The 16,713-nt window shown below is 39.8% G+C and overlaps 1 protein-coding gene and 1 long non-coding RNA gene across 3 annotated transcripts in view; both read right to left on the minus strand.

Moving 5' to 3' along the window:
- Positions 1 to 16,713, minus strand: part of LOC121526311 — a 74,958-nt gene that overhangs the window by 9,439 nt on the left and 48,806 nt on the right. The gene's annotated exons all lie outside the window — the stretch shown is intronic.
- On the minus strand, positions 6,051 to 7,594 carry dio3a (iodothyronine deiodinase 3a). The gene has a single exon (XM_041812837.1). The coding sequence runs from the start codon at positions 7,208 to 7,210 to the stop codon at positions 6,422 to 6,424; it is 789 nt and encodes a 262-aa protein (XP_041668771.1). The 5' UTR covers positions 7,211 to 7,594; the 3' UTR covers positions 6,051 to 6,421.

Genomic DNA, 16,713 nt, shown 5'->3' on the forward strand with positions numbered 1-16,713 from the left:
TATACGTACCCCAGTGTCAGCTATCATGCTGTACATTATACAGGTTTTCGTGCAAATGTTTTCCAGATGAGGAGTAACATGAGAAAAACCTCCTGCAGGCAAACCAGCAGCATGTTTTTTAATCACACTGGATGTCTTACTGAGGTTACAAACATCTTAGGCTTGTGACCTCTTAATAAAGTTTTCTTTATGTGCACACATATCATGATCAGTTCATCCCAGGAGAGATATAGCGGGGATTTTCCTTCATAAAGGAATCAAAAAGTATAAATCACAGCATCATTTCTGTCTGCTTTCCTGTTCCCTGCCATGCAGAAATGCAACTGATAAGAAGAGATGGTTAGGAGAGTGTGATGGTACAACTTTTCTTATGATCGAAGAACTTAGTTTGAGCTTCCTGGTGATGCCCTCAAGGATCCAAACTGCCAGACTGCTTTAGCACAAATATGCTGAAATATCTGTCTGCAACAAAAGCATAAAAATCAAGAGGCATCTGGCTGCAGAGCTTTATGGTGGTGCACTTTGGGCTCATCTGTTGCAGATCTCTACAATGAAACGACCTTTTCCTTAGTTTGTGGTGTCTTATTTTTAATCTTATCCCCCTCCCCCTTACCCTAAACCTAACCTTTAGGATTTGGTTGTTCCTTCTTTGGGTGTTCCTTAGTTTGTGATAGGGATAGGGTGCCTAACCCCAACCCTCTTTGGGTTTTCCTTGGTTTGTGGTGTGTTATATTTAAAGTTATCCCCTACCCCCTTACCCCAACCCAAGCCTTTAGGATTCACTTCCCTAAACCCTCTTTGGGTTTTTCTTAGTTTGTGGTAGGGTTGGGGTTCTGGTGCCTAATCCTAATCCTTTTTGGGTTTTCCTTTGTTTTTTAGTGTGTTCTATTTAAATGTATCCCCTTGAGAAAATTTCAGATTTTTACCTCCACCAAGGAGGTTATGTGATCGGCTGGGTTTGTTAGTTTGTTAGCAACATAACTCAAAAAGTTATGGACGGATTTTAATGAAATTTTCAGGAAATGTCAGAAATGGCATAAGGAAGAACTGATTAGATTTTGGGAGTGATCCGGATCACCGTCTGGAGGATTCTTTACTATTGGGAGATAGGGCTAAGCTGCCTTAGCAGAGGTCTGTGCTCTCTGAGTGCTTTTCTAGTTATCCATAAGATTCTGCTGTTGTGAAAAACAGCCACTTACCACGACCTCTAACAGCCAGCGGAAAATATAAGCTTGTGTAATTTACGTCACTGCCCGCCCCACGGCCAAGGTCGCCCTGTTGTAGAGACCTACATCAGATGAGCCCCACCATAGAAGTCTGCGGCCAGATCCTCTTGCAAAAAGCTGCTGTCTTGTTGTTAACAACTATAAATCTGCTAAAACTGCATTTTTGTCCTTTTCAGGACATTACATGATAATGAGTAGATGGCTGTTTGGGATAGCACAAACATCAACAAATGATGGTAAGGGACCAGATGGATTTTTCTCAAACATCTCAGTCTGCAAAACAAAACAAAAATGTTTTCCTGACCTGTAACAAAAGGCCTTTCAGTCACCTCTATCTCCACAACCGCTTTTGAAACATTTCCAGCGGATGAGACCAATTTAGAGAACCATTTTCTGGGTCTTTAACAACAAATAGCCTCCTTGTGTTAGCATTTTAAGCCCTGTTAGTGATTTATGCGACAGTTGTGCCTCTTTGCTTGAGTGCGCAGGAGAGCTGGTGTGAGGCACTGGCCAGGTACAGTGAGCATAAAAGGATTCCCTGAGAAGCATAAAAACAAACCGATCGGCACTCGCCTGAAAGTTTTACACTTTTTTATTCTAAAGAAATTATAAGCAGCAATCCTCAAGCAATTAAATCTCTGTCACTGACCATCCACAAATGTCCACTCTCCCCAGCAGGAGCCGGTGTTAATCTCCAGGACTGAACTTGGGAGAATCCAAGGACATTCTGTCCTAGTTATCAGGCAGTTACACGACGTACTTCCAAGTCATTAAAGCAGGGGTTCTCAGACCCCAAAATAAAAGTGTTAGAGACTGGGTACCCCACTTTACCTGAAGGTGGCTGGAGCATAGTTGAACAGAGACATGCACATTCAAGAGGAGTCCTGTGCAGACTCACATTTTAATGATTTTTAACATTTGATTTCAGCAGAAATCTCACCACATAACCATGTATTTATTTTACATGTAACTCATATATGCATATATAACTATAAAAATGGGTAAAATATACAACTTGAAATCATGTCAGAATATTCTTTGATTTTAGAAGGCTCATGGTGACCCCCTCTCTGTCTCGCAACCCCCCAAGGGGTCCCAACCCTCATGTTGAGGACCACTGATTCTAAGAATCAGTTTTGAAGTCTACTTCTCATCTGATCCTGTATCCTGCACCAACACCACCACCGGTGTTTAGACTCCATAGAGGGGTATCCTATTCCTGCCGTTGGCCTAACTAACCCTTCACGAGCTGCACCTCTTAAACAGCTTTTCTCCCTTGCTTTGTCAGAAACACACTTTTAATTTAGTAGGAAAATCCACTTTGTGGTGTAAGCAAATACTGATGTGCTGATCACAAAGCTGGTCCTTCAGTCTGAGTCCAGTTTGAAAGCAAATTTCCTTCCTCCATTGTTGTCGTTCATTGATCCACATTTAAAAAGCCTAACTGACACCAGATGAAGCTGTTCGAGAGCCTGAAGACTGGCTCTTAGTACTGAGCTGGGCCATATGATCCAGATCTCTAAGAAGGGATGGATTTCCCACTGCAAAATCGAGGACAGATGCGAGCAAGGCTAGGGCTTACTGTGCCAAACTATGACATACTGAACAGAACTGGACCGCTTGGTTGAAGCAGACCATGTGAGCGCTGTTTTAAGTTTGTTTCAGACTGGACGCATTAGACGTGCATCTTGGCTACGACACGGCTTGATTTTTAGTTGTGAACAAGTCTGAGCTTTCAGGCTGCCTGCGCGAGCAGCATGCCTCACGTGCCTGATAGGCATGGACTTTTTCCCCACATGGCCAAGACAGGCTGGAGAATGAAAAATAGGAAGCCATATTTACTCCACTGTAGCAAATACGTGCATCCACACTGGCAGAGTATGTTTGCAATCTGTTTCTTGATGACCTTGATGAAGGCCATGACCTAAAATGTTTAAAAAAGCTGTTCTCAATGTAAGACCGAACAGATGAAGGTTGTTAAAAAAATTGAGTTGTGTTAACTTTAAAATCCAAAACAGCTGTTTCAGCTCTGTTTACTGAGCAAATTAAACTCATTTTTCTTTTAAGTAAACAGTACTCAATCATTCTAAGGGTTTGTTCACTGTGCTCAAATCATTCCTTAATCTGCAGAGTTTTCCCAGAATGCCTTTGGGCATTAGACACTCTTGCACCATGAGTGAAGTTACTGACTCAGTTAGAGAAGTCTTAACTCTTAACTTGGGCCACCATGGCTGGTGTTAACGTTCACGAATAAAGTCTGTGATAGAAATAAAGGAAAATTAGAGTGGATGGAGAACATGAAGCCTTACCAAAAGTATTTAAAACGTCTTTTAGAGTTGGATTTAATCAGAACTTAGAAGTACAGGAACATTTTCACAGTGCAATTTAACAAGTAAAAGTCAAAATAACTGAACATAAATGCACAAGTAATAACTAAATTAAAAAAAAGTTCTAAATTCCACTATTTGTGAAGTTTTCTGTGTGCACACCAAGGTTATTAAAGTTAACTATAACTAACTAAATAACTAAAACTTAAATGTAAAAATAATTTGTTAACTCAAACAAATAAAAACTAAGCTTTTCAGGAAAAAAAATAACTAAAACTCAATTGTGCTTGCAAAACTAACTAAAATGCAATGAAATTAGTGACAAAATCTCTTTAGTTTGAGTCTGACAGCACCAGGCTTAATGACATGTACACCCAAGCCTGGAGAGAGATTGTAGTAGACTTCACACAGTCGTGATTATAGGCCTTGAGTTGCATATTAATATTAAAATTTAAGTTCTAAAAAAATGAGAAGTGAAGGGCCTTTTTGGGTCTCACTCCTGACCGGCATCCCATATGGTCAAAAAAAACTAAAATAACACTAAAACTAATAAAAACGAAACTAAAATAAGGAATTTTAACAAAATGAAAACTTAACAAAGCAGAAGTAGAAACTAATTAAAACTAAACTGAAATTTAAAACAAAAGATAAAAATCCAAAACTATTAAAACCGGAACACTTCTTGCTTGTGCTTTTCAAAGTAAAAGCCTGCTTTAGGGTTAAGGTTCTTTGGAGAAAATCCCTTCGTTTGGACAGAATGCTTTTATTCTGAATAAATCCCGACACGGTTCCACTAAACACTGAATCAAGTCTTTTGTGACAGCAGGGAGATGCAGCCAACACGCAGCACACTTGCGCCTGGTGTGAAAGCTGCTAGGGTGCGTGCCGGAGCGGACATGCGCGGCACAAACGTGCAGAAAGAACATGCAGCCAGAGGTTTTCCGTCCATGTTTGCTGCTGCTTCTCTGAGATTTTCAGATGTTTTGATACTTTTGGGGCACAAATGTGGCCTCTTTATTTTTTGCAACGTAAATGCTCGGCGCAAGTTGTGAGACTGAGCACAAAACTTCTGCTTTTTGATAGTTCTTCTCTGTGCAGAAATCATTTCCAACCCATCTGGAGTCTGCTGATTCAGTTTCACTTTTATCCTTTTTAATGCTGTTTAAGTAAAATATACAATTCGAGTTTCTGCTGCTGTTTGAACACTACAGCTGGAATGATCAAGCACTGATTGGGGGTAATATTGATGGTGCTGAGGCGGCAAGGGGCCTGATATAGGCTTGGGCTGACCCTGGTGTATACCCTCACATATTTGTTGGTTGTCTTGGTGATGAATAATGCTTCTGTGGAATCCGAGGACACAGGGAGCTGAGGTGTCTGACAAGCTGTTGCTCCACATATAGAGGCTTGTGTCAGCGTTCTTATCTGGTTTCCTGAGTCATCGGTGACTGAGGCACAGCCCCCCCTGCTGAGTCTTTACCGCCTCCAACCTAAAGCCTCTGATGGGATTTTCTATTGATGCTGTGTAGGACAAAAGTGGTATCTAAAGAGCCCACATTCCTTTTCTAGGTGATTTTAATGCTTTTTACTTCATGTTTATGTAGCTGACAGGAGCCACTTGGCTAATTCTGTGCTAAATCCCTGCAGAGTTTGAGCCATTCTAGTTTTGCTGTTTTATCCTTCACTCCCAATGCAGCCTCTGCTCGGGGATCGGTGTGTTAAGCCCTGAAAACATTTGTGTGTTTAGACCCTTATAGGTGGATATATCACTCAGCATAATAGGATCAAGAGTGATTATCCTCATTTAATTGTGAGAGGTCAAAGGCTTAGGAAGGGGATGCGGAGGGAAAAAACGCACAGCTTTTTCTCTGCGGTGTTAACCAAAGACCCAAAATCACCAACTGTGCAGGGTGAAACCGTGCCAGGGAGCCAATTAGACTAAAAGTTTGATTTAGACTGCAGGACAAAGCTGATCAGGGGGAAAACAGGAGAATAATTCTGATTCAGAAAGAGAAAAAAAATCTCAAAAATTTAAAAATCCCTGCAGAAACTAGTCCATGTTAAACCTTTTACTGCTCAGAAGTTTGAAATAAAAACATCTGCTTTAGATTTGCTTTCTTGATGACTTTTTCCATTTGAAGATTTGAACATTTTTATTTTCAGGGTCTGCATTTCTGGAGGCAGACTCCATAAAAAAGGCCTTTTGTGCTTTTTTTTCCTGCAGGAAATTGAACATGCATCCTTTTATCTTCTTGCCATAATAGAAAAAATACTGTCAAATTGCTGCACAGCATGCTGTTGGAGCAAGGAATAAAAGAACAAAACATAAGCTCTGCTCTTTGCATGCAAACAGGAAAATGCAAAATTAATGTGAGAGTACAAAAACTGCAATAACAGAGTAGATCAAAGTATTTTTATTGTATGAAAAATATATCCATAAAACGGAACAATATTTACAAAACATGTGCACCAAACAGGGCAGGGAAGTGCAGCCTCTCTGAGCTCCCCGGTGTTACAAACATCAGTGTCGGTTCTGTGGGCTGAGCCATTTAAAAACCGAACTTCACAACAACACCGAGGAGCAGAGATGCGCACGTCTCCATCCTGGATGATTCTTCACAGGCGCGAGGAAAAAACAAAACAAAACTTTTGACGCACATGAAAAAAAAACAAACTAACCTCTGAGGATGATCCTAACAGGATGTTTGATGTCCAGAAATGACAGGCAGGAGTCTAACATCCAGACAAATTACAAAAATAAATACAATTAAACATTATAGACGGAGATAAAGTGTCTAATAAGGGTTATAATACTGGAAAAATCTGCAGCATTTGTTTCATCATAGCAGCTCTAAAAGTAGAATTCATCTACACACTAATAACTCGGTTATTCGGTTGATCCCTCAGTTTTCTGTACTGATCCAGCCAGTCTCTAAGCTCTGAGATCCGGTACCCCTCAGGTCCTCTGCCCCCCTGGTACACTATCTTCCCCTCCTGTAGGATATAAAGTCTGTCGAAATAAGCTCCGTAGGCGGCGTTGGAGGAGTTCTCCATGCTGTCCACCACCACCAGACAGCCGGGCACCTCCAGGTGCATGAGCTGCGCCGCGTGCAGCCGGTCCTCCAGACACTGGTGTTTGGGGATCTGGTACGGCGCGTCTGTGCTCATCCAGCCGTCGGAGGGGTGCGCTTCCTCGATGTACACCACCACAGAGTCCGCGATGTCCGCGTTCTGCTGCACGACTCCCTGGAAAGCCTTGAGCCGCGCCATGAACGGCGGTCAGGTGCAGCTGCCAAAGTTGAGGATGAGCGGTCTCTTGGCGTTTGCGTAATCGAGGATGCGGCTGCGCTTCTGATCCTCCAGCTGGATCACTTCGGTGTTGGGGGCGCCGTGTCCGAGATGCGCAGCCTTCAGGAAGTCCAGTTTGTGGCCGTGCCACACAGCCTTAAGGGACTCCAGGCTGAAGAGGCGATTGGAGTCTGACACGCACAGAGGCGGATCGATGACATCGCCCTCCTGCTCCTTCATCCTGAAAAACACCCGCTTCCTTATGCATAGGAAGTCCAGCAGCCAGAACATGACAGCTGCCATGAGGAAGCGTGGCAGCAGGACCAGGCAGACCAGGGCGTTCTTAATGGCTTTGAGGGTATTCATCATCACCTGGAGGGACTGCCACTGTGGTCTCTGCTCGGTGCCACGGTCCTGTGGGTTGAAGTTGGGTTACTTGCAACTTCCCCTCTTTTTATAGCACCGGCAGATTTGAATGAATCACACCCCGCCTCCAAACTGGGGCCGAGGCCTCACATGGTGGGGATTACCTTCTGTCAACTCCACAGCTTTGAGTTACAGCCAAAAGCCAAGGGTGCAGGACAGGGTGCGGCACAGAGGCGCGTTATTTGGAGACGCTCGGTCATATTCTTGCACCGTTACACGCGTAGAAAATGTTCAAAAAGTTTCTGCACACAGCTGGGAATGTGGCGCAGCCGCAGACTTTCCCTCCGCAGTTGCAGTGGCTGTGTGTTTTTAGTGGAGCCCATTTCAGCAGATGCTAATTACCTTCAACCCACTTACAGGACTCTGCTCTGCCACCAAACTGTCCTCAGCTGATCTCTGCAACACATGTGAACAGTGGACAGTGTGTCCTCATGCAATGTCACAGCAGTTCATATGTAAGCTCACGTGAGAGCTGCTAAAGTTACACTTGTGCAACAACATTGGTCACATTTAGAGGAAATATAAGGGGGGAGGGTTAGATTTAAAAAGTGAGAAATCTGTGGAAACTATCATTTCAGGGGGTTTGCCTTTGTTCCTCAGCACAAGGAATCAGATTTTTACAGTCAGAGAGCTTTAAAATGAAAGAATTTAGAGATAAAAATGAAATATGTACATTTTCTCCCCACAGAATTCAGACTTTTTTTGTGTGTGTCAGATTCTAAAACTCTGAAGTGTGCCCCTGATCCCCAGTCTCAGCTGGAACTTCTGTCACTCAGGAACACTATGTTCTCTGCACCTCAGGATATAAATCAGAATCCAGAGGAACTTTACATCCAAGGTCCGAAGAAACTTAGATTTTCCTCTTCCTCCTGTGGTCAGAAATCAGCCTGATTTTCATTTTTTTTTTTTTCCTAACAGGGGGCTAAGTTCATTTTAAAATGTGTCCTGGCGGATGTCTGCAGCCTCGTAAAACTTTAAAGAATGTTGAAAACAGTCTCTGTTGGTTTCTTGTGAGGTGTTTGACGATCTGCCCTCTTTAAACAAACTCCACAAATACTTTCCCAGGCTGGGAGTTAAAAACAAAGCGTTGGCTTTGGTGTAAAATGCCAGAGTGACTTTAAATATCATTCTGAATACAATTAGTTCTGATAATTTACTGCTGAGACTGACTGTGATTGAATCAGTTTGATATTTTAGAGGGAGGTCTGGGAACCATCGCATCACACTGATCTGTCTGCTGGCAGTAACAGCTGTGTAGCGCTAATAGCTCAGCTCTATGATGTTAGCATGTAGCATGGCTGCTAAAGTGGCCTACTAACATCAGAGATTAACAATGTGGATCCAGACGTAAAAATCCCAGAGTAAATCTGATTATTAGCATGAAAATCAGAAGCATCTACTGCAGACTGACCATGAGCTACCAGTCTTTTAACTCTGATGGCACCAGACAGGGCCGCCCATGAGGGGGGGTACAGGGGAAAGCTTTCAGGGGCCCAGTGACAATGGAGGACCCATAAAGAATGGCAAAAAAAAAAAAAAAACAGTCCATTGTGAATAATAATAAACAATATTATAACAGAAATACTTACGACTTATCAAAGTGACAAAAGAGCATTTTTTCCCCTCTATTCTTTTGACCCTTGTGATTTCCTGTCATCCTAGTCTGAGTGTTTTTAATGTTTTAATTTGTTTTATTTGAATGGTGGTCAAAAAGGGAGCTTGTATAAAATCACTGTCCCTATAGAAGTGTTTGAAAGCTTCATTTGTTCATTTATTACAAAGCATTTGCATAAATTTAGCTAATTTTTAGGTTTTGCACGTATCACATGCAAACAAAAATCCTGATTCTAAGGATGCATTCATTTAGCAATCATAATAATAAAATCTGATTTAATCAAGAATATACTTATTATAGGTGTGTTCAAATAAAAACAGGCCGTGTCCACTGACTGACTGCAGTCTTTCTGCATGATAAAGAGGAAAAAACACAGATATTAATAACGTTTGTGATGATTACGAGGTTATGTTTTCATGCACAGCAGATTTAAAAGGTTTACACTTCAGCTGCTTTATTTTAGAAGTGAAGTGAAGACAAGTCATTTTTAGGGTAAGGGGAGAATACAGAAACGTTAAAAATGTACCGTTTCTAAATGTGAAACCCCCTTCTGTAATCAGACTTCATACAGCCATGCAGAGACCTCATAAAAGTTGGGATCCAATAGAAAGTAGCAATTCTGGATACTGAGAGGATTTTGGTTGTCAATATGGACTGCATTAGAAACAGGATGGTTAGATTTAGAAATGCCAGTTAATTGATAATCAGCATGTAAAAAATACAATCAAGCTTTAGTTATTTAATTCTAGGCCTGTCAAACAGGTCGTTTTTAAATTGTAATTAATCTAGGACTTTCCGTCGTTCACTTCTTCACATTTAAACTGTTTTTGTTTCATTTTGGATTTTAAACTAAGGGTGGTTGACTTCTTGTTCGGGTGCATTCACATCAGAGCTGTTTGGCCGGCTTTAAACGAACTCTGGTCTGTTTTCACGTATAGTCCAGTTTGTCTGGAGTGGCGTGAAAGCTCAAACAAACTCTGGTGCAGACCGAACAAGTGGACTCTGGTCTGGTTGAAAACAGGGGGTCTTGGTTCGCTTCCAAACGAACCCTAGTGTAGTTCGCCACACACTTATGGTTTAGTTCGTTTGACCAAGAGCGATGTGAATGTGAACCAAACCACACCAAAGCGCAAAAATGTTGCAATTTCTGTTCCAAAATGGACCGAGTCCCCCGGACTATCAGGACTGAAAACGTCCTTAGAGTATGACCTGCTTTTATTTTGAAAGGCTATAAGGAACCTCTGACAGATTAGAGATTATGACATGAATTTAACTAGGGAAAAAGAAGTTGTTATGGATCAAATGGAAGATAAGGGAACAGTAAAAGGTAAATGTTTGATGACTTCTGACTTGTTCTCAGAGCTGTCTATTAGATTTTAAAGGTAAATGAGGCTTTAAGGTGCAGCTGTGGACTTATTTTGAATCACTGTGGCTACAGGGAGACTCTGAGATGGATTAACTAAAGCATGAGATTAATGCAATTGAAAAATGGCTGCATTTATTATGGGCCTTAATCAATCACAATTAATGCATTAATTCTGACAGCCCTAATTCATTTTTGAGTATAATCAAATATTTGTGATGCTTTATTATCATTAGGTGAAAAACAGTGTGCAAAGTAAAACACACATTTTCAGAGATATCTTAAATTTCTGAAGTTTTAAATTTGTATTTAGACATTTCAGGTTAAAGCAACATTGCACCTGCAGCAGGCCATATTGATTTAGTGTCTAAGTTATTCTTCCTCTCTGCTCTCCTCTACATGAATCTAAATACATGCCTGATTTAAGTTGACAGGTTTCCCCCTACATAGCTAGTCTAGTAGTTAAGCTCATGTGTGGCAGGTCTACATGTTTGTAGCTGTTACTGACAGCAGACACACCAGTGTGAGGTGATGGTTCCCAGACCCTCCTCTGAAATATTGAACAGATTCAGTAATATTCAGTTCCAGCAGTAAATAAACCAAACAAACTTTGGTCAAAGTGGCATTTAAACTCACACTGGTATTCTTCAAAAACAAAAAAATATATATATTTTTATTTATCTTTCTGCCCAGAAAAGTCTGTGGAGTTTGGACATTTTGACAAAAACTAAAGGAAAACTGAAGTCTCCAATCATTTTTATCATGAAACTAACTAACTAACTCATAATGAATAGAGAATGTAAATTTGCTGTAAATGTCATAAATTATTTTAGTTTTAATAAACATGATTTTGGATTGCTTATGTTGAGGATTAACCAGGTTAATTCTGGCCTTTATGGGCCACCTTTAGCAGCTTGACCCCAGAAAGCCCCACCCCCTCCCTATGGATGGTCCTGATTGGTGGATCTGCTGTTATCATAGAAATCAAACATCAGCAGGTGGCAGTATATGAAATGCAAACTACATTTTAGTTCAACATAAATATGAACAATATAAACACTTCAGTAAAGACTATTAAAATCTCTATGTTTCAAAAACTATCACTAAAAATGAATTGAGGGGATTGCAATGGATTGTGGGATGTGTAGTTCCTAAAAAAAGGGGGAGAAAAACATGCACACAATCTTGTATCTTTGCTTTTTTGTCAAATTTTTAATGTTTCTGCACCAAATCAAATATTTCATAGTCACATGACTTCAGGGAGCCAGCTAGCTTGGTTTTAAAGGATTTCAAATCTAATAGAAGGATTTTGTAAGATGCCAGTGGAGAGTCTGAAAGGAGAAATACAAAACCAGAGCTGCCAAAAAAAAAAAAAAAAAGAAAAAAACACTGTCGAGCTGGCTGCCTTTATTTTACAGGTCAGGTTCAGCTCATTACCTTAAATCAGGAGAAGTCAGTGCCTTCATAAATCAAAGCTTCTGTGAGGATCTTCTTTGTTTTTGCACAAATAATGTTATTAACCAATTCTTTTTGCTCCATTTAAGAACCCCCAGGTAGAGAATCAGCTTGAACTTGAAGAGTGTACATGAGGTAGTAATGGTGCTGCAGGGATGAGACGGGGCACTGTGAAACAGTGGAGAACAGCACTCTGGGAGTGTGGAGCTCCAATAGTTGTCTACATGTGGAGCTTATGCAACACTTTAATGCAATGTGAAACATGAGATCTTTGATGAAGACACTGATATTAAAATGTTATGGAATCAGTATAAAGGTGGTAGAACAGTAATGACAGTGGAGCATTGTTATGGCACTGGAGTGGAATTTAAATCTAAAAACGACTTAAATGGTTAAATCTTAAAAATAGTTTGATCAACTTAGAGTTTGATTTGGTAGAACTCATTATTTGATCCCAGTGAAATAAGATTGTTGCCTCTATTTGTCAGGTATTTTACTTTTACAATGATGCAGTAACTTCTGAAATTTTTAATGGGATTTGTCACTTTATGGGGAACACTTTTGCCAAGATTCTGCAAAAAATGCCAACAAATATTTTGATATAATAAAAGAATCAAAGAAAGCCTTCTTTAAGGACTCAGTAACCCTGGAACAGCCACCTGTTGGTCCCACAGATTCACTGCACTGAAAGCCCATCAACACGACCGCTCTGTGACAAACCACAAGACTCAGCAGACAGACAGCTGTAGTAGATAACCTACCCATTAACAACAGCTCTGCCTAACAAATGACCTTGATTTGTTTTGTGGTAAAATAGGATAGTTTGGAGTTTTTAAAGCCTCTGTGAGGAGTTTGTAACTGGACACTGACTGGAATTAATAGTGATGTCTCGAGAGAATCCACAAAGCTAACTAGACTATCAGAGAGAGTTTTGATTATATCTATGAAGTTATTTAGATACAGAAACTTCTGCTGCAGGAGAGTATGTTAGACATGATCTAAAGCATGCCACAGATACAGCCTCAGCAGATATTCATGACGAACATGTGACTGGCTATAAGAAAAAATTTTGGAAGAGAATTAGTGCCGTGGGTGCAGGACAGAAATAATGCTGTGCTCTCTGATAATAAAGCCGAAATACAATTGTGGCATGAAAGTCAAGAGCTATGCTAAGATTGGCATCAGGTCCTTATCAGCCCTGACTGACAGTTTGTTAGAGTCTGATAAGGTTTGACTTTGCTCTCCAAATTTCAACTTTATTCAAAAATTCTCAAACTATCCTCATCAGTTCGACTTTATCATCGAAGCACACAGAATTATTATTATTGTTATTATTATTTTTGTAGGCCTGAGATGAAGTCATCTTTGCACAAGAAAAAAAAAATCAGCAGAAGATAAAAGGTACTACTTCATCCACAGGAGGCGCCAAAATCAAAAGAAACCAGAAGTTTCTCACAAGAGCTTTAACGCATAAGATAAAGATTTAATTTTTCTATCTATCAAATGTACTTCTGTTTAAATTATGTACATAATGGTCTTAAGGCATCATGAGTTAATGCCATCTGGTTACAACCCTACACTTCATCAGTGTGTGCTGACATTCCATTGTTAATATTTCCTCTGTAATATTCTAAATTCTTTGAACAAATCCGCTGGAAATCTGCTGGAAAAGAGAAGTCTAACATCTCATTTTTACTTTCCTCTTTGAATATTTTCATCTACTTGTCTCTTCATTAGATAACATATCATTTTATCTATGAAAAGCTCTACCCTGTCCTTGAAAATAAAGGCAGGTTTCATCTGAACAGGAAGTTTTGTACCTTTATCCTAACACAGTAGAAAATATGGAGTAAAGGTTAATAAAGAGCAGTTTCTTGAGCTAATTTCTCAGCTTCATTGTTATGAATGCACAAAAGTGGGTGTTTGCAGTTATCTGATTTGTATTAATATTAATTTATTCTGACCAGTATTGATAAGTGTTGATTGAACCAAAAACCTCAGCCTTTAAAACACATTAAAGTTTAAATAATGAGGACGAAAAGCTGATGTAGGGTTTATTTTGTCCTGCAACCTCACAGACTTTATAATTAAATAAATAAAAGAAAGATAAAGATAAAGAAAGATAAAGATAAATAAAAAGAGTTCATGGTTCGGTTCATACCTCAGTTTTGGTGTCACGGTTCAGCAGGGGCCACAAAGTCCCACGTTTATAATTCTGCTCTCACTAATTATTGTCAAACTTACATGAGTGTAGCTAAAACTTGGTTCCATCCAGTATATTAACGATCAGTGATTGTTTGTACAGCCTATGGTGTATTAAACATGAAAGAAAAGAGAGGAAAAAAAAAAAAACATACTAAATAAAACGCAGTTTACAGCCTTTTTGAAGCCTGATTTGAAAGAATAAAGATACAACATAAAATGCTAATTAAAATATGTGCATTTTCTAGCAATGTATCATGTGTACATTTTATGAAGTGTGCTGTGAGTCCGTTGTTGGTAAAAAGCCGGTGCAATGTAACCTCCAAAGCAGATGGATTCAGCCATTTCTTTGTTTCTCACTAATGAATCAATCTTGCAAAGCTCCCATCTGAACAGATTGGGCCCTGTAAGAAAGTGACAGAACTAATCAGGAGTAAGAGGCAGAACTTTCGGGTGCAGCGGAGTTGTGATGTAAGCAAACAGCGACAAGAGGCCGGTGCAATTATGGTGGAAGAGATTAGCGTGGATGCTGCTATAGCGTCAGTTTTATCAGAAGATGATGACTCTTCTTCGTTAAGAGAAGAACAAAGAACAGCATTGAGTTTTCTTTTCAAAAACGACAAAAGTTGTGTACTGACATCTACAGTTGCGTTATTCAGTTCTCCATGGGTTTTACTCTTCAGTTGTGGCGCACACCTACAACGTCACATGTTTTGTTGCTCTGACTGACCCGTAAAGATGTGACAAACAAAACATTCATCCAATAACCCCCCAATTTGTTTTTTTTTCCAAAGGCTCTGCCCTTTCCCAAACAACTTCTATGGGAGGTTTCCCAGATGGATGTGTGAAACACATCCATCTGGCGTGTCAGGTTAGGTGCAATTCTCGTGCAAAATCCCGACTAATGTTAGTGAACAATCACTGACACAGGATGGGACGTTGAAACTGAGTCCGAGCAGAGCGCTTTAAAACTCTGTTGGGTCTGTTTTTAGTCTTTAAAATGTATTAGCAGCGCTAATATCTTTGACCCTTTCTGCTTTCACATCCAGAGACTTCTTCAAAACAGTGCAGAGACTACTCTGCTTCTCTTGCAACAGGAGCTAACTTTCTTCTTCGTGGCCTCTTCTTTGTTGGTTCTCTAATGGTGGTTAGCAAACGTACGTACATTCCTGCTATATTTATTGGAGGGTAAATCCTTGTCACATTTTTTTAATGCTTGGACGTATTCATCGTGTGATACAAATACTGAATACCATAACACCACTATTAATCATACATGAGCAGCTAATATTTCTGTAGTGAACAACAACAGAAATTTTCACATCAGTGAAAACCAATATCATATTGGTATTATCTCATACCCTATCAATTCTAAGAAAATAGCGAGAAAATAACTGAGCTGGACCTCCTGAAAGGTGCTAATACAGCTGTAGTATGAGCGTGTCATTGTGTACATGCACTCCTGCATTCTATTACATCATAAAACAATGTATTTAACAAAATAAGCGCTGCCCTCATCCTCTAAGCCATGGTTGTAGACCAAAGTAGTGCAGCACTAGTTTAAATAATAAACCTAAAACATCTTTTATTCGATTCTCATACAAAGAATAGCTTCACATTGACGGTAAGCACTTCCTCTCATCAAATGGAAATATCCAGGCAACACTGTTCAAAAGGACCAGAAAGAAAAATTATTCAAAGTACCTTCCCAACACTTTAAAAAGACTGTAGAGGCAGATTTACAGAGATGAAGGACAACAGTTAAAACAGTGCTAATGATCCTCCCACTGAAAGAAGCATGCATTCACATAATGCTGCTGCTAAATAACAACAGAGATAAAAGCTGAGAGCGGCTAAAGGAACTTTCATAAATACAGAGAAGAATGAAGAAATCATTCCTTCTTTACTCAGTAAAGTCAGCTGCACACTTCAGCTGATGCACGTGAGTCTAAACAGATGACTAAATAGAGCGCACAACAGCGAGGAGGTATTTAGAGTAGCAACAGAGAGACAAAAGACATCAATGATGGAAGGAACAAGCTGGTAACATGTTTAGATGTTAAGGTCACATTTTAAAAGCATGAGTTTTGAATAGATGATGAATCTACTGCGATAGTCTGATAACAGATGTGTTTCTAAGGTTACCTGTCAGATTCTATCTACATTTTCGCCCAGATTAAAAGACTTCCTGTAATTGTAGTTTGAACAAATCCCAAACCAAGGTGGAGCAGACAGTGTTCTTAAATCCTCCCATCTTTGTTGGAGTTGTTTTGGCTTTAAATATTCCAGGCTTCAAGCCTGCGGTCACAGACACGAGTGGCTGCTTGTCCTTAAAAATCACTTCGTTGTAATCTTGATTCCAGTTTTTTTTTTTTTTAGAGTTTTATCTCTAATGATCCACAGAAGCTTTTTGCTCCAGGAAGCATTCAATCAAAAGGTTTAACATGTGCTACTGTAAGCTGCTTTTCCTACAAAATACCAGAATTAAAAATGGTTTGCTTGTCTCTTCCTGACTTTACTTGAATGTTCATCAACTAGGACAGGAAGGAATCGTTTACCATTAAGGTCATGTCATCTTTATGTTCCAGGAAGTATTTAATGATCACTCTCCAAAATCTTCAGTACAATTATCTCATGAAGGTTTCTTACTGCCAAGTGGGCTGTTTTATTTATTTATTTCTAAAAGAGAGATTTACTAAATAGACCATGAAATGTCTATCTGTCCGTGTGTTTTGTTGCTCTGATTGGCCCATAAAGATGTGACAGAACGTCCATCCAATCACTCTCCGAGTTCTTTTTTCAAAGGCTCTG

The sequence above is a fragment of the Cheilinus undulatus genome, linkage group 18 (assembly GCF_018320785.1).
Source record: "Cheilinus undulatus linkage group 18, ASM1832078v1, whole genome shotgun sequence".
NCBI lineage: Eukaryota > Metazoa > Chordata > Actinopteri > Labriformes > Labridae > Cheilinus > Cheilinus undulatus.